The sequence below is a fragment of the Calonectris borealis genome, chromosome 3 (assembly GCF_964195595.1).
Source record: "Calonectris borealis chromosome 3, bCalBor7.hap1.2, whole genome shotgun sequence".
Lineage (NCBI taxonomy): Eukaryota > Metazoa > Chordata > Aves > Procellariiformes > Procellariidae > Calonectris > Calonectris borealis.
Genome location: NC_134314.1, coordinates 117,269,943 through 117,297,585, shown reverse-complemented (window position 1 = coordinate 117,297,585; position 27,643 = coordinate 117,269,943). Strand labels below are relative to the sequence as shown.

The 27,643-nt window shown below is 39.2% G+C and overlaps 1 protein-coding gene across 13 annotated transcripts in view; it reads right to left on the bottom strand.

Moving 5' to 3' along the window:
• EHBP1 (EH domain binding protein 1) overlaps positions 1–27,643 on the bottom strand; it is a 232,705-nt gene that overhangs the window by 147,006 nt on the left and 58,056 nt on the right. For 2 of the 13 annotated variants that reach the window (XM_075147589.1, XM_075147590.1), the window contains exon 6: positions 21,602–21,691. The exons of the other annotated variants lie outside the window; for them this stretch is intronic. In XM_075147589.1, coding sequence (XP_075003690.1) covers positions 21,602–21,691 — 90 coding nt within the window. The remainder of the gene's footprint in view (positions 1–21,601; positions 21,692–27,643) is intronic. 13 annotated transcript variants of the gene reach the window in all.

The window sequence follows — 27,643 nt, the reverse complement described above, 5'->3', positions numbered from 1 at the left end:
ATATTATTTACAAAGTATATTGTTTACAAAGTTATCATTATAATTTACTGAAGAGTAAAAACCACACGTAAACATATAGCAATACTTCTCCAGAATACTCTCCTGTGTTGAGGAATTTCTACTTTTGTATTCTACACTTTTATGCCTTCCTCTCGCAAGCAGCTCCATCCCTCTTGACGCACTCCTCCTCCTACTCCCCTTAGTCCCTGAGATGCCTCTAGCATACACCATATTTTGGGTGAAATAACCCTATCCGTGCACTACACCAAGCTGTATCAGCTGTTCACAGCTGGGGAAGCAGCAGGATGCGGTGTGTGTCTGGCTCTGCACTTCGCCAACTGGCTGGTTGATACTTGTGTATCCTGGTACTTTAAGATATCTGGCAAAATATTAAAAATCTGGAGTAAAAAAAAAAGTGCTCAAAGCTAGCAAAACAGAAATTAATATAGAAAATAAAAAGACTTCCTAATAACCTGGAGTACTTTGACTTCTAAATTCAAACAAAGAAATATATAGAGCAAGCAATACTATGTAAATCAATAGACATTGCATTCCTTTTTAGTACAGAAGAGTATTAGTAGTAATAAATTTAGGTAGTTCCCAATTTCTAAGCACACTGTATGTGTTTGTACAGACTTTAAAAACATTGTCATCTCAGATACCAGCAGAGGTGCAATTTGCTGGTGCCATCACTGCTGTGGCTGTTTCTAACCAACTTCTGGCCTTTAACGTGCCATCAGGACATATGGTTCAGGAGCTAGCGGGGATATGTCAATGCAACATGCAAGTCAACTGGAACCTACCCCAAAGAGAGACAAAACCCTGCTTTTTTTCAAGTTAATCAGAAGCCACATAGCTGAAAGTAGGGCAGAGTCAGGCTGGGATGAGCTCTCACTGCATGGGAGCACCTTGCATCCAGCTCTGTCAAAGCCAGAAGACCTACACTAGGTACATGGACGTACATTGCAAACAGGGATTTAAATAGCTATAGATGGGTTTTCAAGGAGCAGTCCCCAACACTATTCCTCTACAGCATTTTAAGTTACTTCCACAAGCCCTCAAACTACCATCAGATTACAAATTTTGGGGGACAGAAGGGAAAATTAACACTGCCCAAACAGCAGTCAGTTCAAATGAAACCAATGAAGCTTGATTTACTGTCACAGCTACAGGACCAGACTCACTTTTTAGTGAGTCCGGTCCTGTACACAGGACCAGACAAATTTCTGGTTATCACACAAATTTCTGTCTTTTCAATACTGCAACCATGCATCATTCTCTTTGCAATATTCATGACTCTGAGTGGTGTCAGACATCCCAAAAGTTACTATATAGTACGTGCCTTACATAAAGATCTGCCTAATGTAAAGGATCCACATAACCTGATCTCTTTCTACAAGGAGAACAATGTGAAGCAATGCTATGATGTACTAGCCTTTTCTAGGAATCATTCCCATCTTTCCCTACTAAAGGAAACCTTTCACAGCAAATAGGACTAAAATACTCTGACAAAGGAACTAAGACCAGATAATCTGTACCACACATGCAAAACAAACAGCCCATTTTTACTCAGAGGATGATGATCACAGATGACAGACAGTCACGTCACACTATCAAACAGTGCCCAACTCTCTTCTGAATGAAGCAAGTCAAAAGATTAACACCTCCATATGAAAGATTTGAACTCAGACTCTTAGTTTAAAGAAGACCCAAATAATGCAATAATGCAAATTTCATGCAGCCTTCTTTCCTTAAAAATGTATTTTTAATGACCTTGTGTCCTGTAATTACCAACTGCCTGGTAAGTCTTCTTCAAGATTAATATAGGAAGTGCAAATAAGTAAGAATCAGCTTTCTATTTTCTGTTAAACTGGCTTCACACTTCTAGAGTTACACAGAATCAAAACATTGGCCAGGTTTTGTTCACGGGGTACATTCCTCTGGGTTATTTGGGCTGGGGAAAGAGTTTCTCCACAGAAAACAGCACAGTATTTTACTCTCCACACCTGAACTCAGCTTCAGACCTTCAACCCCTGCTGCACTGCAGTCTTTAATCCCCGAGACTCAACTGCCCACCTTTCGATACACACATATTGAGAAAACCCAGTAAAGTATTTCCATTCAGCAGAAACTAGATCAAAAAGTACTGTACTACTTAATTATTTAAATACTATATGGTCCCTCTCCCTCTCCAATAGAAATACATTAAGTGATGCGTAAGCACTGTACAAACATCATCCAAAAAAGATCTAACTGGGGAAGACAACAAGTTTCCTAATGGGGTATTGTTATTTTGTCAAAAGAAACAATGAGTTTTGACTATCTTTCTCCCAGAAAAGGAAGATGTACAGTGTAATATTTTTAGAGGCTGCCTTTTCACATTTTATAAAAGCGAATGCTAAAAAGTCCACAAAGATATGCAGATTTTAAAGAGGAGCATTCTGCTGCACACTTGGGCATAAAATAATTAGACAAAGCAATTTTTCTAGCTGTAAAAACCCATTGAGAGGAACAAGTTTTGAGGATTTCACTTTCCTTTTGCTTCAGAATTAAATGGAGAACGTTTTGAAGGAAACCTGTCCTCTGGCACAAACCCCACCGCCCCTACAGCCATCACACACCGCAGGAGAGGAAATCGGAAAGTTCCCCCTCTCCCGGCGCTGGATGCCAGCCCGGCAGGCTGAGTTGCAAGTGCCATCTTGCTTAGATGAAAAGATCACTGCTTCACCGGCAGAGCAAAATGGATCACTACAGAATTTAATTTGTGAGAGTATACAGCAATTAAATGCTAAAATAGACAAGCTACAGGGAGCCCTCTCAACTGGAGAGAGTAAATTAGAAACTATGTCAGTTAAAATAATTTAGACAGTCGGATGGGAGATTTGGAGGACCAAATGCAGGCAGCACAATCTGTGCTGAAAACTTGTTTAAAAGCAAATAATGGTTCAAGGTATCCAGAACATTATTAAGAATTATGATGCATTTGAATGGAGAATTTAATATTTAAAAAATTCTGCACACACCAGAAAAGTCTGAGCCCTAGACTGGGAAGGAAATTAAAAATATTTAAGTGTTGAAACAGCTACACTTGATTTTATCTTATTTATTTATTTATTTATTTGAGATACTCACGAAGTGACCATTGTCCTTGCCAGATTGCGTCAAATTACTTGTCATATTGGTAATATCTTAGGTTTAGGCTAAAAGGCCACTTCAAAAACACCAACATGATGGTTTTTATAGCACATAATGATTAATGAATCATTATATTGGAAGCATAACACACCGTTTCTTACTCAGCACCAGTGGAGACGACACTTTCAGTACGCAAAAAGAAAATACAATATCCTACTACAGCTACTGTCTTCTTATGGTCTACTTTTAGGACAGCCCCATGAGATTTCACTAGCACCCTGAGAGGCTGAGGTATGTAGTGAATGATTCTTTCTGACCAAAAATCATACCTGTGGGTATGCTCACGTAACCTGCTGTGGGTAACAACTGACCATTCATCTTCACAGACTGATGCTTTGCATTCACAGTCTCTGGAAATCTCCAGAGATTAATATCAGATAGGAAGTTTAGAAAGTTAAATGATACCTAATAAATTGAGGTAATTAATCTACACTATGCAAACTACCACCAAGAAAATTTGGAGGTTCTGTTTAGCTAACAAAAATGCTATTAAGCTTCTTAGACAACTATTGGACGGATGGCAAAAGATGTGCATGACAAAAATTTTAGACATGCAATTTATTAATAGACCATGTGTACGAGACTGGTATCCCCTTCTAAAGTGGGCTTGATGCTTACTAAGGGCAATAGAAAAAAGTTTGCAGGTGAGCTGGACAATTTTATTAAGTAGCAGAGAACTATTGAACCCTGAAATACTCAGCCTTGGAAAGGATGTGGGTAACTGCTTCATGTGTCCATTTAAAAAGTCTTCATTGCTTTCTCCTGTTTAGTAAAACAGGAACATTTCCTGAACACTCTCCCACAGAAGGGTGCAATGAGATCGATAACTGATGTCGAGAAACATTTGCTGTAGTAGTTGTAGCCTTTTTCCTCCTTGCTCTTTCAGATCGCTTCTTCTAGAGATGCTGCGCAAGTTTCTCTTTTTCCATTAACAACAGGTTTAAATTTACTGTTAGATGCCTTCAATCACCTGCTAAACTCTGTCTGTCCTTATGCTCTATGCAAACATTACAGTAGTAGCTTTGTAAAGTACATGAATTTTTCCTTGTGTTTGCAGAGATACAGCTTGTGTTGTACTGCTCAGGAGCCCTGGAATACTTGACTATCCCATTATCACTTAGCAGTGACAAAAATCACATCCTCTCCTGCAATGGCTAGATCCCAACGTGCTGAGCTCACTAACGCCCCAATATTGTCTGGTAATCTGCTTCCCTTTCGCAGCCATTTGCTCTCTGCTGTTGGGATCATTGCATGATAGGGACTGTCTACTCCTTTCCTGGCCCCAAATGCTATAGCAGCCAGTTACATGACTATGTCCCCTGGGCCTGCTAAGGTACATGATGCAGCTATGTGCAAGTCTGCGTGTATTACTACAGAAATCACGAGTAATCAAAAACCATTGAGATTAAATCATTTTTAGACAGCAAAGATTATAAGCATAAGTCCTACTCTAACTCCCGTACAGAATTTTAATTTTGCCATGAACACAGGACACAAGCTCATGGAGGCTCAGCCAAAGTTGGCAGAGAAACTTGTTATTACGAACTGGCTGTTTAAATCCTCAAACCTTCGCTCTCAAAGGAGCAGATTTAAAGAAGTCTAGGCTTGAGCTGCTGCTGCTACATGGCAGGTGAGGCTGGCTGTTGGGAGAGGCATTGCATGCCGGGCTGGCAGTTTGGCAGAAAATAACAGTCCTTCATTTTCTGCGAGCTGTGTGCTGCTGAGCTGGATCCTTCACAGCGTGCTGTCCACCTCTAAGAGCAATTCCTGCGCTCTGCTTCGGCTGGGGCACTTCCAAGCAGTATTCCCCCTGGTTTGGGTTTGTTTTTCTCCCTGCTTTTGAAGAGTTCATTGTATAACTGTATAGTATTTCTGTAGAGTTAGCTTCAAAACAAAGTAGAAATACAGATAATTTACCTAATGCTAAAAGGAGAGAAACAGCAGATGATAAAGTTGGTTCCTAGATTTTTAGCTGAAACTGGAGTAAGAAACACCTATTACGTGAGACCTCTTCCTTTCAGGGGGAGGACAATGGAGTGGACTTGATAACCATGGCTTCATTTACTGCTCAGCAACTCGTAACTCCACATTTTTCCATGTATTGACTAAAGAGACTCACAGGTTGTTTTCTGGTTTTTGCTTTTGTTTTTAAATAATAGGCAATACCTGTTATAAAATCTAGATTTAAGCTCACCTACCAGTGCCTGACGCTTTAGCTCTAATTTGCCCGGCAGGAAGTCTCCATTTTCATGACTCACTCTATTGCTCACCTGCTCTATGCAGAAGTATCCCATGAACCTTCAAGTAGTTACACAAGAGAGATGTCCAGCTAGTGTCCCCTGACAGCAGACAGTCTTTAGCAGAAAAACAAATGTTTTTTAAAAAGAGGGTAAACTAGTTACCTATTTATTGTTGGTTTCAGATGTGAAAAGCCCTTCCGTCGCTTACAGCTTCTTTTCATTTTCCATTCCAGGCTCTAAATTTGCTTACTTTCTCTTGGTGTCACTTCAAGACAAAGACTCAGAATCTTTCATGTTAAAAAGGTGGGTTTGAAATAATACCTCAAGCTCAGCAGTGAATATTTAATGTGAGTTCAATATAATATTAAGAACAGTCGTTGAAAGGTCTATAGCTCTGTACATCAGGTCGTGCCTACCTGCAAGCCTTCTCCTGAGGAAACAAATGCCATGCAGGAAGACACAAATGATACAGACCCCAGAATTAATTCTGGATTATTTAAACAGACTCGCAAACGTAAACACATTATTCAGCTCCTTTGTAATCTGCAACAAGGAAGCAAGTTTGAGGTTGCTTTAGAACAAACAAGGTCAAAAGATTAACTGCTCCAGCGACCTTATATACTTTCATTCACCTTTCCAGAAAATATTATGTTTTAAGATGGCATATAACATTGTCTAGACTTAATTATCTAGCATAGATAAAACCTGTTTAAATGGGTTTTGTAAAATACCAGTGTGCCATCAACCAGTTATTATTATCTGAGGGTAACTTCCATAGAGTGAATGCACAATGACATAAAATTCGCAAAGCTTATGACACAGAAAAGCTTTTAACGGTATCAAGCGATGATATTACGACTCTTACGTTATATTGTTTCTGTACTGAAGGTTGGACCTTAACTTGAAAAGCACAGAATGAATGTCTGTAATGCCTGATGGCTGTGTGCTGAGCAGCGATGCTCACACAGCAACACTCACACAGCAACCGTTCTCCTTGTCAGAACCAGAGCCCTTGGATCAAATTATTTATCATATTGGTAATATCTTAGGTTTAGGCTAAAAGGCCACTTCAAAAAAACCAGCATAATGTTATTGAAAGTGAACATCTGAGTTATTACTGGAGCACCAATGTATCTCCATTATTAAATTCATGATTGTGCTTTTTTAATTCTCTTCCCTCTTGCTCACAACTTCACTTTAAACATGTGCCACAACCACCAAAATACATAATCCCAAGAGGATATAGAATCATAGAATCATACAGGTTGGAAAAGACCTCTAAGATCATCGAGTCCAACTATCAACTCACCATGCCCACTAAACCATGTCCCTAAGCGCCTCATCTACACGTCTTTTAAATACTTCCAGGGATGGTAACTTTACCACTTCCCTGGGCAGCCTGTTCCAATGCTTGACCACTCTTTCAGTAAAGAAATTTTTCCTAATGTCCAATCTAAACCTCCCTTGGCGCAACTTGAGGCCATTTCCTCTCGTCCTATCGCTTGTTACTTGGGAGAAGAGACCAACACCCACCTCGCTACAACCTCCTTTCAGGTAGTTGTAGAGCGCGATGAGGTCTCCCCTCAGCCTCCTCTTCTCCAGACTAAACAACCCCAGTTCCCTCAGCTGCTCCTCATAAGACTTGCTCTCCACAAGTTGGAAAAGTCCCCCAAAATACAGAGAAATTATGGGATCTGCTGATGCTCTTCCCTCTCTCTCTCCTTCCCTCTCACTGTATTTCCCAGCTACCACCCTGGAGGACACCATAACTCTTACAGCTCCATGGCCGTGCTACCAATCACAAAATTCACTCTGGAAGAGTTGGCTCTTCAAGAAAGTGTCTCTATACAAACATACAGTTCTCTGCCGTGCCACTTTATTACTATTTCTTTCATCCAAACCTGCACCTCCCTATCAGGGACAAAACTCGGTGAGGCAACTTTAATATGCAAATCTACTCCAGACTGTTATCTAAGAGCAGAGTGATTCACCAGTGATGGTTCCTGCGTGCAGCACTCCCCTCTACAGAGCAAAGGAAGAAAAAAATAATATTGAATCAATGAACCTAGCCAATGCCATACTGCTGACGTGCGATTTGAATCTGACGTATGCGGGAAGAAGCAGGGGGCAAAGGGTAGGTATATAACTAGGGTAAAAGAGAGGTAGCTGAAAATTAAGATCTGTGTGAAGCTAGAATAGGGGCATGTTCACGCATGTAAGAAATCTCAGCTGTCACACCCTACGCACACGCAAAAGTGAGAATAGTGTATGGTGCAGGTGTAGTTAATTATTTTATACATATATTTTTATAAACAACATAATCTACATTTTAGCAGCAAGGACAAATGCAAAGCCTTTCAAAATGCAGCTCTGCAATAAACATAAACCTCAACTTTTAAAAAGCCCAACCATCCCTCCAAATTTGTTTCAATCAGGGAAACAGCTATATGGATTTATTCTAACCTTGCACTTAAAGTAAAATTCACCTCAAGGCTGACAAGCATAAAAAATTTCAGTCCAATGGGTGATATTTTTTTTTTTTTTTAAAGCTGCAATAGTCTGAAAACAGGGGCTTGTAATGAAGCTGCTCTGTCAACCATAACCACACTGTCACTAGAGCAACACAATCATATTGCCTGTGCAAAGAAGCAATGCATTTAACATTTTCTTCACTGTGTATTATCTATTAGCTGAGTTTGTCACAGAGATATGTGGCAGTTCCCTGCAATACTTATGAATATATGTCAAGGCACACAAGAACCCATCCATGTCTGCTTCAGCACAGGTTTGTCATCTTATATTTTGGCAAACAACTCAAAAAAATCCTCCCTTCTCTTATCTTAGGTTTCTGTTAAATGCTGTTACTATCAAGAAATAGAAGTCGTCCCAGGCAAACATCTCAGATCTCCCCATTGCTATTCACTACTACTAATGCACATTACATGTTCAATTCTCCCTTGCTGCTTCTATGAAAAAGCTCTTGTCAAAAACAGATTTCATTTTTTCTGTGTATGCACAAATTAGTTATGGATGATTAACAAAGCATTCATTCTTTTATTTGCTTTGGCTGAGACTTGATCTGTGTTACATTCATGTGAGGGAAGCACTTCATTTTATGTTGATTAAATATGAAACACTGTACTGTTGATAAAAAGAGTTGTGTTCAGGGCTGCATATTATACTGACAAAAGATGCGTGTTCTTGGGCTAACATTTTCTTAAACAAGTTTTTCCGGATTTTTAATTGCAAAAAACTTGATACACCTTTTTTTTTTCCCCTCACCAAGTACTGGGCAGTAAGAGCTTTATGTCCCAAAGCAATCTGCTGCAGTCATTACAAACAGCAGTAATTATCGCATATTTAACATAATAAAAAGGAATTTTCAAATTCTGCCCCACAATTTGATTTCTTTAGACATAACTTGCATTATAAAACTTATCCAAAAAAAGACTGCAAAACTAAGTAGGACAGACAGCAAATCATAATTACAGGATTCTTCTCCTATTACATGAAAAATATAATGAAAATGAAGATGTATTGGGGAAGTCTTACGGAAACATAGCCAGTTGTAACTGAGAGTTTGGCCCTGATCTGGCGTTGCTGACTCCAACTATCACAGGATAACATGTGCGTAAATGTTTGTCTATAAGGCCCATAAATCCCCCATGTCCATTAAACACAGTGATATATCAACACCAAAAAGGATGCACTTCAGTGCAGGAAGGTATTTAAGTGCATGCCTGACTTCAAGCATATGATCTACTTGTAATTAAATCAAGTTAAAGAAAGCCATGCGATTAAGCACCTTGTTAAATCTGGGAACAAATTATTAGCCCTTATAAAACAGGAGATTCTATCTCGGGGTTCATGGCACATGAAAACAAACACGTGCGCGCATGCACGCACACACAGAGTATTATGCATACTTTTGCAAGAGGGAATTTATTTTTAGTGTAACTATATAGCAGTAAGTGCAGCTCATACTCAGGTGAGGAGGAGGTCTGGCCACAATGACTTCTAAGCCACAAATCTCATCCAGGCGATGTGGTCTCATTCTTTTCTACACTTCCAACAAAGATCGGCGGTATCACACCTTAATAAAACCTCTGCTAACATCTCTCTGTCACAAAAATAAGTCTATTAAGTATCTTTTTTAAACATCACCAAAAACAAAGCATGAACTTAGGGTTTTCATCTTACTACCAAGGAAAGAGTGCCCTACCATAACATGAGGCAGGAAACCGCCCAAACCAAGGGAAATTTGATGCAAGCTGGGTTTAGAAAGGATGGCTAATGCTCCACATAGGAGAAGGTGATTTCTTGGGGCGCCCCTGAAATACCACAGCACTGGATGAGAGGAGAAGATGGAAAGCTCGTTTTGATCCAAGCAGGCTACCACATGGTCTCTGAGCAGCAGGTCTCTGCTCCCTATGAAGGGATGTGGTTGTTAGCTGGCAGCTGTTTGAAGCACCCAAGACCTATCTGGAGGAGAGTCCCTCCAAGCGCTGATACGCTGCAGGTAGGGCAAGAAAGGGCCAGCGAAGGCAACCAGACCCATCTGGAGCAGCCGTGCAACGTGTGAGCTGCAGGGCACAAGAAGCATGAGGGCACCCAGAAACACCCATTTCTCTTCATCTCCCTCATCCAGTGCAGAGGCACAAGATAACAACTCCTACCTGACACTGCAGCCGATCAGATGGTGTTTGACTCCTAGCTCACCTCCTACCTGCATCCCGCTTCTCCAGCCACATGCTCCTGTCGCACACCAGCCCTGGCACTTTGCTGGCACTTCTTTCACAACCCAGTTCCTCTCACTAAACCAGCAGAAAACTCATCCAGAAGAAAAAAACACAACATTTCTGGTTGGGTCAGGGAGATGAATGAGCTCTCCAAAGGCCAGGTGACCACAAGTGTCGGTGCATTGTTTTGACAGCAGCAAACTGAGAATGGTTCAGTCACCTCATGTGGTTGCATTTTCAGGCTCCCCAGTATTTTATGGAGATTTACTCTTCTGGTTCCAGCCTGTGTGTATTCAGCTCCCTGTCCTTGCAGATAGGGGATGGTTGAAGTGAAAACAAAGATACTTTTTTTTTTTTTTTTAAGATTCCCCAAAAAGATTTTTTTCTTTGCTTCAGGTCACATAAGAGCACACAAAAGGACAAAGCGATAAATGCTCACATGCACTTTCTTGTCTTTATTTCCACTCTCTGGAATGAGGCCAGAGACATCTAAGTAGTGCACTCTGTTCTCTTCCACTCCCTCTCAGAAATTATGGACTCTTTCTCCTCTGCAGCCAATTTCCTCCTCCATCTCTGTCTGGGACCAAGCTTCAACTACTGCAAAACAATGTTCCCCTGTTTCTCTCCCGAGCCCATTCTCCGTGCATCTACACCAGGCTCTCTGAGCCCTCCCAAATCTCTAAGGCTTTATGTTTACAGATCCAGGATGAAAACCCATTCTCTCTGCTCTGATTCTAGGAAAATTCCACTCTCTCCCCATTTTGCATATGAACTCGGCTGCACTCTTTTTCTTAAGGTTCAGCCACTCCACGGTCCTAAGGGGCTGCCACTCCTGAGGTTATTAGTACGTTATTAGCTCTACTCAAATATACCTGACGTAATCATATAGCTGACTCCAAAAATACAGAAATATTTCATGGGACAGAGTCTCCCTAATCTAAGCCTGAAACTTGAAATTGGCCATTGGTAAGTCAAACAGCAAGTATGTCACATATTACACAGCTTCCCATTTATTTATAATATCTATATAAATTATTATTAGACTTGCACAAATAGACTTTCACAAAAACAAGCGTTACAAAGTAAATATCAGTTTCAAATAATCAGTTTCTATATATTCTTTTAAAATATGTTATTCTCCACATTCCAGCTACATCAGGAACATGCCTGGAGTGTTACAGGCACAAATACTGTCAACATTTCTAAAGCTCCCCTAGAAACAAGTTCACATGTGTACAAAAAGCAAAGACGTTGCTAATGGTTTATTTATTAACATATCATGTAGCCATCTAAAACAAATACAAGAATAAACTAATAAATACAGAGTGTCTCTAGTGAAAATATTTTCTTCTCTACTTCTTGGCTGTGAAATTAACCTAACTTATGGAATTGAAAAAATCTCAATATTAATTAACTTAATATTTGATCCATCCATACTTAAAAATATTCCACAATAAAAGGAAATGGAAAAAAAAAAACCAAACCAAACCAAAAGACCAAAACACAAGCAGACCTAATCTTGTAATTACTGTAACATAAAAACACTTACGAGATGTCTGCATTAATCAATTACCAGAAAGTAGTGCTTCAGTCCCCGGTAGTTAGCAATAGCACTCATATAATATTACAGGGAGCCTGATGTTTTGGCAAAACTAGAGCAGGAAAAAATGAAACTAAAAGGCATATTGTACATGTGACCTACAGGACTTGGATTATTACCTCTAAGCTTATTAAGAGTAAAAGCTGTCAGTCGGACCACCCCACAACCAGGGAGGAAAACTAAGATTACTCAGCAGTAAAAGGCATAAAAAGGAGACATGTATTCCCAGAACGGGCGAAGGCAGAGAGAGTGAACCACAGACCTGCTTCAGCTATCTAGAGTGGTAATTGGCTCACAAGAGCGACTACCACGTTAAGGCATTATCATTATCTAGCTCACATAACTGGAAATTCACGCTCTGTTCTCTAAATTGGCTTAACCAGCAGCATCTGCAGCACTTTAATTAATTGCAGCAATTGGCGTACCTTAAAAGTAGATGCACAGATCTGAAATGATAATGCCCTGTGAGTAATAATTGTAAACCAGCATTAATCCAGATCCATCCTAAACAAAACCAAGGGTACACTGTTGTGCTTCAACTGCACAGAAAACAAGCTTCAACGTAGTAATTATTATTGGCTATCCAGGTTCACCAGCAAATACTACAATTCTGCGTGACGCTTCACATTCAATTAGCTCGGGAATGCAGAAGCTCACAACGTGCACGACAAAAATCTGTTTGGGTTTGATGTTGTCAAGTCAAAATTCAGTCGGGCACTTAAACTTGGGTTTCCTTCGAAAGATATACTCGAAATTAAAATCATAACAGAGACTGATTACCACTATTTATTTTTAGTACACTCCTTATAAAGAAATATAGAAGCCAGATATCACAGTAAGCTCAGAACAAAGTTTTCTTGACAGCCATTAGCTTCGCTTCAGTAAAAAAAATCCACAGGCACTGTACACAAACATGTATTTTTTTTCCTGATATTTGCAGCTCTAAAATACAGTAGAATTACTTTTAAAAAAAATCAGAGACAAGAAGCTAAAAAAACCTTTTGTTCTTTTTATGTACAGCAATTTGAAATCTTTACTTAGAAGAAAATAATTTTTAAAAGCTTGACAGTGAAATCCCTGTACACATCCTGGACACATTTAAAAGCTGTTCTTTAACGGACGACTTCATACCATTTCCAGCCAGCACACAAAACAACACTATCAAGATTTGTTGTGACTTGCTTCTGTACAATTTCTGGTCTGAAGACAGGTTTTATGTTTGTTTAATTATTACCATGCTGCAAAATGGGACACCAGAATCTTAATCAAGTGTCTCATTTGTAATGGAAGTTTAAACAAACAAATGCTTAAATAGCTCAGTGTTACTAAGTTGATCAAATCTGATCCTAAAATTCATAGATAATTCAGGGGTCAAAATATCTGGTACAAAGGTTATTACCAAACTAAATTTGAACTCCCCATTTATCAAACACAAGTTTTATCTTTCACAGCAGTGTGAAAGAATGAAACATAACTTCCTTGATTCTTAGTAAACATGTAGTGATTTTGAACACACTTTTAATCAAAAAAACCCCACTCAACTAAGGGATGACTTGTTTTAAGTTGCAAAAACTTTAATCATCTAATACAAATAGATGCTACAGCACAAAATATGCCTCTGTATAATTTTGTCCAACACGTAGTTTTTGAAAGCACGCCTGTTTTCAGTGTAACACAGAACTAGCAAGGAGACAGAACATCAGCAAGGAAGCGAGTGCAAGCCCGAACAGCTAAAATACCAGGGCTGATGCAGGAGCAAAAACCAGAAATAGCAATCTGATGTAGCAACTCACACCACAGAGACATGCAAAAAAGGCAGTCAGAGGAGAAAAATACCCTTTCTAAAGCAGCAAAACTCTGGTGACGGTGCTTACATACTCTGTGCCTAGTGTGTTTGGGCTGGGCAGACAGCGGTGAAGCTTCACTGGTATGTGTAATTTTAAGACGTGAATATCTGTGATCAGATATACTCTGATAACATGTTTATCTAGGGTGCACAGAAAACAACTGCATGCACAAATAAACAGCTGCACACTCAATGTAATCATGTTCATCTCCTGAGTATCCTCTTATAAATATTAATCTAGAAACTATACGTGCTACTAAGGTGCCAGCCTGCGAGGAAAAAAGACCTCAGTGCAGGAAAAATATGAAATAAAATAATAATTCTTATCTAACACTGATACTTATTCCACAGACGCTCATTTCTGACTGAGAGGGATCACAAGTGCACAACACAAGTTATTCGTTGACTAAATACCATCACGAAATGCTACAATATAAAGGTTGGAAGGATTAACACAAAAGGTCCCACTCCAAGACAAATGTCTCCTTCATAGTTCAGTTCACAGCCATCATGACTGCTCAGTCAGGCCTTCGATTCCAAAACGCTGGGTATATACCTGCTAACCAAACACACCAAAGACTTTCAAAATCTCTTGTTGATACTGGCATATTTTTAGAGGAGATTTTAATTACCACCACGCTGAAAGAGAAACATGGGAAGATCACCAAATAGTTTCTGCTTCAAATCTCATTGCCTTCTGAAACAACTTCTACAGAGGAATTATGAATTTGCAAGGCTGGCAGGGTTTATACTCCGCTTCCTCCCTTCTCCTCCTTCAGTCTCTCACCTTTCCCAAGTGAAAAATGCCAGACTTGCAACAAAAAAACCTATATTTAAGTATTTTGTATTTGCAAATGCCTCACACAATTTAATTGCACCTTTATATGGAGGCCACCTTTAAAAATAAATGCAGAGAAATGAATTTATTAGCATGCACTAAAACATGTTGAGTTTTGCTGTAACAATAAAATTACATGGTGATTTTCAAACAAGCCATAAGTACTAGGGGGGAAAAAAATGCAATTCATATTTCTAAATATATCTTTGGATTTAAATATTCTTCTCTAATAATTATGCTGTTTCACACATCCCTACATTTCAGAAACTATTTGGGCTGTGTTTTTTACCCTAATTCCATTTTCTCAAGGTACTGGATCTTTTACTTTCAGTAACAGACTACAGTATGAAATAATAAGATTTCTAAAGGAGAAAGGGCTGAATTTTAGTGCAGAATATTTTATCCTTACTGGGATGGTAATTTTTCTACTCCCTCTACTGGCATACTTTAAAAGCAAGGAACAAAAAACCTGAAGGGCATTCCAGCTTGTAAAACATAATGAGAAAATATTTTTTGTAACCTCAAAATAATTATTTGCACAACTTGGCAAAACATTAATCTCAAATTCTGGGGATTTTTAAGCCATCAGAAAATTTTTGGCAGATTTCTTCGTTGTAAAAATTAACTGAGCACCTCAAAATAAACATCCTGGACCACTCTGTGTTACGATTACTACCAAGCAGTCCCATCACCTGTCACCGCTCAGATCAAAACAGATCACTCCCTAAAACATACTATATGGCTAGTAAAAGACCCTAAGAGCGACCTATGGAATATAACTCTACACGATTACCATGGGTCTACAGAAACGAGGAAAAACATCCTGAACTTAACGAGTTGCTACTTAAATGTTAGACAGTGCTCTGTGAACCATTTTATATTAAAATTGGATAGTTCTAAACATCACACATACAAGAAGTATTGTTTGACACAGTGCCATTTTGATGATAAATTGCAATCTACAGCTCAAATAATTCTACCCAGGGATTAACATTTCAGAGGCTGAGCCAGAGATTATGTGTGTGGATCTTGAATTTCATCATCTCCCTTCGGCACAATAGCTTATTCTTCCTTTTTTCATCTATTCTCTCATGAAGGGTCAGGAAAGCTTAGCCTTGCTGTTTCATTCATTTCATCTCTACATTAACCAGATACCTTGCAGTCTTTAGTTCTTACGTGTTATTCCATTACAAATACTACAGCTACACTGCACTATGCTACGGTTAATGAGGTATGTACCAAATCAAAGGGTGCCATCAAGTGGTTGTAGCACACTACCAGCGTTATGCAAAGTTTATGTTCTGCAAGGGGTTTCACCAGGACACACTACACAGGGTGGATTAAGCTCTGCCATAATTTAAAGCTTTCGGAAAGATTCAGATGCTGAGAGACGGGGGTCCCACACAATTTCATTTCCTTCCTTTTAAACTCTAAAGCTCAGCCTAACAGCTGGCACCACCACGCAGGAGTCATCCCCATCTCTCACCGTATGGGTCAGCAAGCTCCAGGATTGTTTCGGCCATTGCATGCTCAAGTACTCATCACTGTGCACCAGAGGACAAGTTAAGAGGTGCCTTAATAACCTCTGAAAAGCCTTCCAACTAGCAATGGGACAAGAAGGGTGCTGCAGGGTGGGGGTTTCACAGAAGACTGGGAGAATAAATACAATTACTTGTGCCACCACACCCCGTTTCAAATCAAACTGAGGTACAGATTACTTGTTAATCTATACTCATAGTGAATTTGAAGACTACGGGAGAGCTTTTCCCTGCAATGAGAGCGATGAGTATCTTTGGCATTACTGAGCAATTTGAAGTAAAGATGACTTGATAGATTGTTCTCCAGCAGAAATGTTCAACCTGACCCAAACAATTGGCTTTCCCAGATGAAATACTCTATAGCCAAAACCCATTTCATATTTAGCCATTTTCTTCTAATCCATATACTATCAGCTCTAAACCAGAGCCCATTACTCCAACTCACCTTTGCCTGTCAGGTAAAAACCAACCCACCAAAACCAACCAAAAACCACTTTCCAATGCACTGAGACAGATTTTTCCAATGAAAAAGAATGGTGCCTTTCTAAAAACTTTGCTACTGTAGGAAAAAAGTTTTGCACATGCCACGGGACACAGAAGAGTTTTGCTTTGTGGGGATGAGATGAGACTGAAGATTACCCGGTTGTGTCTCACCAGATCATGGCCATCCACACCATGACTTCCAGAAACTCAGCTGTCACTTAAAATAACACCTTCAAGCTTGCACTTGCAAAAATATCACGAAAATGTGATTCGAATGTAACTGATGAAGATAGACATGGTTCTCTTCATTTCTGAAAGGGTTTGGCTCCAAAGTATAGAAAGCTGAACAGCCATGACCACACCAGCATAACCGCTGACTTTTTAAGGAGGTAACTTCAACCGTATTTTTCCTGTGGTAGTGACAAAGAAATGTCCATGCTCAAGAAAAGCTCAAGGCAAATGAGGTCTGAATTCTTCTGAGACTGCTCCCATCTGCCCAAAAACTAGCAGCAATGTTCCCACATCTGCTCTGTTTACACAACCTGCCGCCAGCTCAGGCAACCACTCATAATTTGGGATGCCTACCACAGCCGCTCTGAGGAAGCATACAGTTACAATGCACATGTGTTAAGACCAGTAATGAATTTTCATCAACTGCAAAGCAACACTCGTGTGGTGGACCAAAGACAATTGGAATTTGTAGTGCAGAAAGAGGTCAGCCCTAAAAATTCCCCATGTTCTCCCCCATAACCGACTTCACACTTCATACGTTCCCCTTACACTTCCTCACTTTAGTAGGTCAGCCAAATTCCCGATTCTGCAATACAGATCCTTCACAGGAACCTGTACACAAACTTCCAAAGACTGAACTGGAGGTAGGAAAAAAAAACATTAAGAAATTACCAAGAACCAACTGAAAAGATGTTAAGCTACTTCCCAAAGTATTGCACAATACGTAAGTTACAGAAATTAAAAAAAAAAAAAAAAAAAGAGAAAGAGCTTGGTTTCCATGAAGCAGCAGAGGGCTGCGTCATCCAAAGGGGAGGCGGCAGAGAAGGGATATAGAGGTACTGACGGACTAGGCTGCATTAAAGCCAGAACTATTTCACCAAGTCCAGGTGAAACACCCAAATTGTTCCACAGATCTCGAATATCCTTTGAGATAATACCCTTCCTCAACAGTGTCCATTCTAGTTATTTATGCAGTCTATTTATTCAATACCTCAAATCCTTCCTAATAAATGAGTTTCTTTGGTTATAATATATAATTAAAGTTATATAATACGAATTAAAACTAATTATGGGGAAGATTTATACAGATGATTCATGGAAAAACAAGCACATAAACTTTATACTAATTCTTTGCTGACAGATTTTTAGGGTTATTTTCCAAATGTTCCATTTTGTCTTTTCATTGACAAACATATAGACAAAATCCCCCCTAACTCATCACGCTCCTTCCTGGGGCTGCTTCTGGAAGCCAGCACCCAATGCCTCTACCACTGAGGGTTTTGGCACTTACTGGAGCTACTTCTGCGAGAGCATTTCCCTCGCTCTTACTCCACTTTGGCCCAGCTACAGCTCATTCTCTCTGCTCCTGTTTTCCCTGCTGCCCACATTAGCCGACCACACAGTCTCCCTTGGTCCCACCTTTCCGTTGCAGACAGCAGTTCCTTATGCAACAACATTAGCCATGTCTTGTCTCTTGTGCTTCTCATTTTCAGGGAAAGATATATTGAAGGACAGAGAATACCCAAGTAGTAGGGTTGGGCAAAAAGAACATCCCAGCGGTGGGGAAGGGAAGTGAAAAGGTGTAAGTTTTGTCAGAGACAGATTTTGATGCAGCTGATTTCTATGTTCTTTTTGTATTCTTTTCTGAATTTATTTAGCCCTTAAATGTGGAAAGCACTGAAAAGTCTCTCATTTCAAGTAACTTCTCACTCTTCATCAGAAAAAATGCAAATATAATTAATTTCCATTTCAGGGATCTACTTTACAGTCAAAATTAAGAGAGATAATTCTTCATATAATTTTCAACGTTACTTCGGATTTGATAAATATTATACGTGTTCTTTGATTTTTGTGCTGTGCCTTCCTGCAACTGGTGACTGTTTTGTGGAGGTTTTTTTGCTTTAGGGAGCAAAGCTTTAGAGAGTCTCCTACATCTTATCCCTTGCTGAGCAAAACACTCTGATGGTATAAATCATTAAAACTATGTGCAAAAAACTGAGAGCCTTTAAAGAAAATTTCTGAAAACTAGTAAGTTTATTTATAGCAGGCAAAGCCCTCAGAGCCAGACCTGGCAGTTTCCTATTTCCAGCAGTGCACCACAGGATATTAAAATAAACTTATAGAGCCTCATGTCCATCATGCTCAGCCTGCCATTTTGCCAACCTGCTACACTCCCAGTAAGGACAGTCCAGTTAGTTCTCAGCTCTGGTCTACAGAAAACACACCAGAAGCAGAAATACTATTATTTAACACCATAATGTAACACACAACTGTATCATCTTCAGGCTTTAAATTAATCATGTTTGGTATATTATTACATTTTATTTTTCAAGCCACTGGAAAATGTAAGAAACATTCCTTAAGTATAGACCACTGTGTTCAGAATAGCAATCTTTCAGCTCAGGGTTGCAACTTCATATGGGTCACAAATTTGGCAGAAATTCAGTTTAATCTCATATTTATGCTAGTACGTGGAACCACAGAAAATACTGAACAGCTACAACATGTCATTTTACGGCATTTTATTCAACGCCATTTTTTTCACGCAATCTTTATAGCCTGGTCTCAGGTTGCCACCACACCTAAGGTAAACCAGAAAAAGTTCATTTATGCTGCAAATTCAAGAAGCAATTTGACCCAGATATAGATAATGCAAAACAATGAGAAAGGAGAGACTTCACATGAAAAAAACAATATGAAGATACAGTAGCAATTCAGAATGAAGAATATGCTGGGAGGGAAAAAACCTGAATGAAATGGCACCAATTAAGTTATGGAGGTCAATTAATCTCCATTATATTAAACTCTATTAAGACAGCTAACAACCAAAGATAAGAGGCTGAAGGCAATAACACTCGGTGCTATTACACTGCCAGATGGTTTTCCTAATAACAAAGGTTTTCAGGAAGCCAGAACTCTTATTTTTCTGTCAGCCGGCTATGTTCTGCTGGTGGCCACTGTTTTTAAATAATATGCTCTGAGTTAAATTACAACTGCTTGCATGTACAATCCTATCCAGTTACTTAATGCAGAGCTACATTTTACACAATAATGGATTTTTTTTTTCTTTTTTTTCCACATACTTCTGTACCTTGAGCACATGCAATTGCAAGGTATTATCTCAAATCAACCAACATATTCAATTGGACTCTCAGATTATCTGCCTTTGAAGGTGACTTATGTCAAAAACATTTTTAATTAAATGCATTGCCATTTTTTCCATTTTCCACACTGAATATTTTGTACTACATGGCTGCAACATACGCTGTTTTAATACCGTACGGCTACCAGGTCAAAAATGACATTTATCCATCATAATGTTGCCCCAGACAGTGGCATTTTACACAATGATATTCCGAACTGCATCGAGAGCAAACACATATCCATGACTGTATGTAAATGTAAAAACACACTCAGACACATAAAACCAGGAAAAAAAAGCGGCAAGCTGAACAAGCTTAAAAGCAAATACTTTTCTATTAAAAGGCAAGTTGCTCAGCTCAGCTTATGCCTAGAGTATGATTAGAACCCCACTGTAAAACAATTACCAAGACACTCTTCTGTATTTGATGTCTGAAAGAGAAACGACCTCATGCAGACTCTGTCTCTTGTGTGCGCTGGCAAGTATATTTTACTGCTGATTTTCTATGAATAAACATATGCTAAGAGTTGAAACTCACTGAAACACACTGCTGGTTTTAAACATGCCTAATGTAGTATTAAAGGTTCGTTTCCAAAGCTGTCTGCCTTGTTTATCAGCTTCCTCCCTCCAGTTGGCAAGAATACCACTGACAGCAACTCTGATCAGCTGTCTTGCACAGTACACTCATCTATAGGAGACATGTTCTTCTAGCAGGAAATAACCCTCCCCAAAACCTAAACAAAATGGTTCTACAATTCAGAAAACAGTTGTACTTTACTACTGTGAATCAATAATAACCATATAAATTATATGCCATCAAACTCATTCCATGGTAAATGTTACGGTGTACCACACGTACTGAGCTTATAAAGCTACAGCCTAATACCCAGGCTGTTCTCCCCAATGCCCAGCGGCCTCCTGTCTCCATCTTCCATTTGCGAGACCCTCTTGTGTAATTGTAGCATAAATATCGGAAAATAAGATGTCTCCTTTTCTAGAAAATTTTGATCTTGAAAACTATATTACAGCATTTCAAACTGCCGTATCATCTGCCAAATTATATTTGATACAGATCCACTGAGTGCAGTTATTAACACGGCATCAGAAACAACATTATTTAAATGACAGTTGGGCACTGCATTTCATTTGGGAGATAAAGATCAAGTAACAAAAGAAAATTTTTATAACTATTTTTGAAAAAACACAGTAGAGAAGAGTTGGATGGACTCACATTTCATACTCTATTTTACTGATTCAAGATAAATAAGGTATTAAAAGTGTAAAAAGTTAATTAGATATTAAAAGTTCTTTCAACAATTCATCTAAAATTCTCATTTAGATAAGATTTTTATCATCTCATGGCTCTGGTTTAATAGATTATTACATATGAATGATAAAAAGGATTAGTGATGCCCCTAATTTCAGGGGATCTGGGCACAGACTTGTTTTGGTCAGAAGTAAAACGTCCATTGCAGACTAAACAGCAGTACAGCATGAGTGCACACCATTTGAAGCAACTAGCAGGCTTTGCTTGAGGATACGGGGGTGGCTGCGGGTCAGAATATGAATGAATGGACAGAGCTGTTCGGAAAAGCTTACACAGCCCTTGCCCTCATGATGCCTGCCTCAATCCAGGACCGCTGGTGCCTCCCCTCTGCGTTCTGTGCCATACAGAGGGGAAACCCCCCCTGCCCTGTCTTTCATGCCTTGCTCACGTAGCACTTGCACTAAATACAGGTGGTAACTTACTTGTCCTACAGCATTTGGTGTAAAGTTTCTCCAGCAGAACTCAAGTGTGCAACCGCTCCCATTATCTTCTGTAATTTTCAGAGAAGGTGCCTAATGTAAGGGGGTTGTTTAAGCAGAGTCAGTGAGGACAGACAGGAGACTCACCCACTCTCAGACATCTACCCTAAACCAGGGTAATTCGCTTTGTGTGCAGACCCCCCTCCCACTCCTTACCAAAACCAAGAGCCTGCCTCTTATTGTGTTCTACTTTTAGTTAAAATTGCACAGAAACACCATCGTGGTGCGCACAAGAAACAAGAATGTGTTACTGAAAAAACACAGGATTAGGCCTCCTAGAAAGATTTCCTGCCCTGTCTCCTTCAGAGCCAGAGCAGCCAATCAAGACGACGATTTCTGCAAGTTTTGCTTCAAAAACCTAATCTCAGAGATTTCTCAACTAGAACAAAGCGCTAAATATTTAATGTAAGCCAAAACTAAAAGTAAAACAAGTTTTCTGATTCTCTATTACATTTAAAGCAGAGCAAAAGTGAGATGGCTGACAAAGCAGCATTTAATTCCTAGCTATATCTAGACCAGAATACCCAGCCTAATTTGCACAGACAGTCACAGTTCACATAATCACATACAGCAGAATATGACAGGGGAATTAAAGGACCAGGAAAGCATGTCTGAACTATGAGCTTCCTATTCTAAATGTATTAAATGCAGACATTTAATTCAGAAAAAGGCTAACCTGGTCGGTTCTTATTTTAAGCAAAAATTTATTTCAATCAGAAAACACAAAACGATTGATAGAGCTTTTTTGATTACTTTTTTTTAAATAAAGCAAATAGCCAATTTAAACTTAAGCTCCCACATGCTCCAAAGATGCACTAGAAGAGATAGCCAAGATTTTGTAATAAATTCTGGTAAAGCAACTGATCAGCAAAATAAGGAATCATCTTATTCCGTATGCCAGTCTTTTTCCCCAGGTTCTTTCTGCGAACGGCGTTGACAGTACTCAGAATTTCAATTCACTATGCTACGCTGGCATTTGCCTCCCAACATTTATTTCCAGAAACAGCGGGGAAGATTTGACATCTAGACTTGGGCTTTTATTCTGATGTAAAGCAAAACTTGCTCTTGCAAAGTTAGTGTCGCAGCACTGCTGTAGTAAAGGGATTTAAATACCGAGTATAAAAGTCTGATTTTACCAAAATCCTGGGCTAATTACTGTTCAAATTCAAATGAACTGCTATTTCTTGAAAAGCCTCATTTGGTAAAACAACATATTCAGGGCTGTATCTGATGAAAACTTAACTTCTTGCTAATACCTCATTTTATTGTATCACATTTAAAATCAGTCACCTTTAAGACTAGAAATGTTAATTTCTACATCCTATCCACCTGCCCTCTTCATTCCCATTACTTTCACATTATTTATCACCTTTATTTGTGTTTCCATGCCTAAAAGTAACAGATGGGCATTTTAAGAGAGAGAAATAATCTCTCAAACCTGTGAGTGATATAACATGATTTAGCACATTCAAAATGAGAAATAATCATAAGCATAGAATTTCTGGGGGCAAAAAAACCCCAAAACAATGCACTTGTACCAATAAAATGAAACTAGATTATGTCAAATGTCGTGCAACTTTTTCTAATGTTTCTTTCATTTTGAGGCTTTGCCCATATTTGAGCAGAGGCCAGTTCAGAACTCCTTTTGGGTTAGGGTTCCTGAAGTTACGCAAGAGCAACAGACAAGAGGAAAAGAGAGATCTTGTTTTTCAGCTTAAACTTGTTATTCTTTATAACTGTTTGCTGTAGGCTAGCATGAACAGTAAACACTAAACTCCTTTTTTCTCAGTTCAGCAGCTTCGTTGGACATATTTTTCTGGAGAAATCACTGAGAATACCCTTATTGGTTAAGATATAAAAAAATGACTGGAAGCACAGATGTGTCTCACAGAAGGATGTACATCTGACAATAAATCACTGTCAGACTTGAAAAGGTTGGCATGGTTTTCTTCACCATTCATTACTGTAATGTTCAAAAGGCACTGTTAGAAAACTGGTTTAAAAAGGGACATCAAAACATTTTGGAAGACTCCCTAGAAAGGATAGGTACGGAAGCGAATTCAGTTTCCAAGATCTCAATACAAGAATAGCCTGGAAATTCAGGGCAATGCTTCACCAGGCAGGTGATGGTGTGAAGGCAGAGCAGGGCGCTGCTAGCCCTGAAAGCAATGGGCAGTGCAAGCGGAGCAGGATGCTGAAACATTCACTCACATAAATGAGTCCTTAGAAAGAGAATGCTAATGATCTGCTAATGCAATCAAAGGAAATGAAATCCCATGTGTAATCACTATCACATTATTGTGGTTGATTAGTCAGAGGCAAGAAGAAAGGAGGGAGCCTCCAGCCACACAGAAAGCAGAATCTGTTCTCCATAGCTGTAATTGGTAAGACAAGGAACAGTAGCCTTAAACTGTACCGACAGAGATAGAGGCCAGAACGATTCCCAACAGCAAGGACAATGGAGCATTGGAACAGATTGCCTGGAGATGCTGCAGGGACCCCATCTTAAAAAAAGTTTTTAAAAACAGTTTAGGCAAGAGTTTGCCTGGAATGATGCTGCCTTGAGACAACAGGCCAGGCCAGGTGAGGCTGCCTCCAGCCCCAGCCTAGGTGAATCTATGAGCAAAGCTTCAAAAACAGGTGGGGCATTTTTCTCCATTCACCTGCAAAATTAGCAGGTCTGGGATGTCCTCTTCTGTTGTTAGCAAAGATCATGTTTTAATAGGCCTGCCACATGAAAAGAGGAATACGGTTAGTATCAGGATACAGCGATGATTGCTAATGCCTTGATTACATCGATGCTACTGGAAAGGGCTCACTCACCACAACCCTCGGCCCTGTGAATAACCTATGTACAAAGGTGACACACAAGGCATAGGAGGGAAGATGCAGAAGCCTACTATGAACCTTAGAATATACTAGTACGCCATTTATTAGCTATTAGAGATACAAATCTGGGCTCAAAAAACATTTTCTACAAAAACCTGGAAAAGTTGTTTCATAGACCAAATCTTTTACCGGCTGAAAACATCCTACAAATTTTTCAATTTCATTTAAGAATGTAGGATGTAACTGTCTACAAAGCTGTCAGCAAACAGGCAAATGTGATGGTCCATCCTCAATGGATGCTCTTATGTGCTTTTCCACGCTTTGAGCATGCTAGGAAGCAAAATGACATTTTCCCATCACTTCAGCTACCTTTATTTTAGACAAAGTTTTGTACATAGAGCCAGTGAAAGCTTCAACATATTTGGACCAATTTAAACCTCCACCCTTCCCTCCTGTCGCTTTCTTCTTCCATTAGCTAGACAATCTGCAGAGATCAAGAAACATAGCCCAAACTTCAGGTCAGCCGAAGTCTTCTTAGAGATGCAGTCTTCATTTCAAGTTGACTAAAACTCATCAGCTGCCCTCCTCCTGGCACCTCTGAGGAGACGCTTAACGATTGCCCCAGCACAGGCCACTTCACTTGAAAACTATTTTACTGCTAAAAGACAAAGATGTATTTAGAAACATGCATTTTTACTTAAATGGGAGAGCATGCAAACCCCACAGAAAGTTTGGTGGAGGCATTAAAGCTGTTTGTGAGAGTTTTCCCTGGTACCTATAGTCTCTTGCCACACAGAAGCTCTTTGTTGAGCCCTGGTACACCAGAAACTCCAAGAAAGCCATTCATAAGAGAAATCAGAAGTTAATGCTGAAAAAATTAACACTGGAAGTTGGAGCTCAGACAATGAAAGGAATGAAGCGTGGAAACAGCACATGTTCAAATTACCCATAGGAGCAATGAGAAAGAAAAATCACTTACTAGAGGAAACGGCTTATGTTTTTAAATGGAAGGCAACTAGTCCTTGTTCTCTAAACTGAATACGCAAAATAAACAAATGCCAATCTGTAAGATTTTGAAAGCCTATTACCTCTCCACAGATGGGTAAGTCTTATTCTTAGCTATGAATTTCTTGCTCTCCAACTTGCAACAGCCAATCTTAACATCCAATATTATTATTCAGAAGAGCACAAAAAACAAGACAACTCCAAGAACTGGCCCATGAAGAAAAAACAGATAATCAAATACAAAGAGTGTGGTTAAACAAAGATGAAATTAGAGACGAGAAAGTTAGCAGTAAATATACAAAGAACACAGCTGTGAAGGAAGTGAAGACATGGGAGAGGCTAATGGAAAACTAATATCAACATTTAAATATTAAGAAACCATGCTATGATCAAATTATTTATGGATTAGACATACAGCAGATGACAAAAGTTCACTTACTAGAATACAGAGTGAGTAAGACATTAAAAATACAGTTAGAAAAAAAATATCCTACAATATCAAAGGTGATGAATCACAAAGTACATGTATTTGCAGGATTAAAAAACAAACAAACAAAAACCCCAACAGAACAAAAAAACACCAAACCCAAACCAGGAAAAAAAAAAACAACTAAAAAACCAAATATCTTGCTTCATTTTCATTTACAGCATGGTTATCTTGCACAAATCACCTCACCGCTACTTAAAAATTCCTCTGAAAGTCCAGAATAATCTTGTTTTGAATTTGGTAGTATCTGCCAGCAGAGGCATCAAACTTCAGCTAAATATCTCTTTTAGCTGATCTTTGCTCAGCCATACTGAAGCATTACAAAATTATTTTGGAAATTGACGTTTAATAGTAATTAAAAAAAGCTCAAAAGAAATGTTTTTAGCAGAATTCAGATTGCTTCATAATGAAAGAATGTCCACGAACTTTTCAGGCTTCTGTATTTTGCATTCTAAGTGTTGCTAACCAAGGAGGAAGGGAAACCCTACAGCCTTTGAGGGCAGAGAACATACCTGGACAAAAAGGAAAAGCCCCCAAAGAACTGTAAGTAAGTGTCCCTGCACTTCCCAAAGGTGACCTGTCCCTGTCACGTTCGATGTTAAATACGTTCCTTTAAAACCAGGAAAACCATACATTAAGCCTGAAAGGGGTAAATGTCGACAATTTAGGGACGGAGAAGATCAACCTCCTGCCTCCCCGGCTCCCAGATTTTTAACAAGCAGGTGTTTTGTGCTCTGAAATGTCAACCGGCTGTTGGATCATTTGTTACTTGCTCGAACAGATGAACCTATTTTCATCCACCACTAAGTGGAGCTGTTACTCTTGGAAAAGAGTTTCTCCGTCTCTTCAAGTATACTTGCAGACCTCAAGGTTTTTTTGGCAGTATCTACAGCTTTCAATAGCGTTTCATCTTAAAAAAAGAGGAGATTGAAAGCAACCAATTTTATAGTTGCTTTAGCTGTCAATTATTTTTGCAGTAAAACTATTTATTAAATTTATTATTCTGAGGATAATATTTATATATCCGCTAACCTAAGGATAAACATCTACCTACCAATGACTATTTGGCAGTTCTTGTGGGATGAACTAATGGCATAACTGAGGTTGTAAAGAGTAAGTTTGCGCATAACAAAAGATTACTCCATCACTGATACACACTGGAACCGTCTCCATCTGTTTTGGCAGAGGCTGCGTTTTGGGGCACAGCAACCGAAGCAGCCTCCCACCCTGCAAACATTCTGCAGCTCGGAGAAGATTTGAGGTAGAGAGCGAGAACAGCATGCAGCACATGTACTACTGCCACCTCTATATATCATACAATGACATGTGAAAAAAAGCAATGTGTTATAAAGCAGGACATGAAGTCTACATGCCCACTATAAATGTCTGAAAAAAGTCTGCTGCAACGTCACAGGAAATCCAACTATACCCAGAGGGGTTGGCTGAGAAATACACTGACATTGTTTTATCCAGAGTTACTTGTACAGTGACAATTGGTGATGGAGACTTCCCTGATTAAAATAAACCAAGTGAGAAAGAAAAGGAAACTCCAGGAAACAGTAACTAAACTGTGTTTTGTGTTCATAAGTCTCATAAATGAAAATAGAAACTTGACATTTAAAAACAAAAGTATAAATTAAGCACTTTGCTTTCAGCCCTTTTGA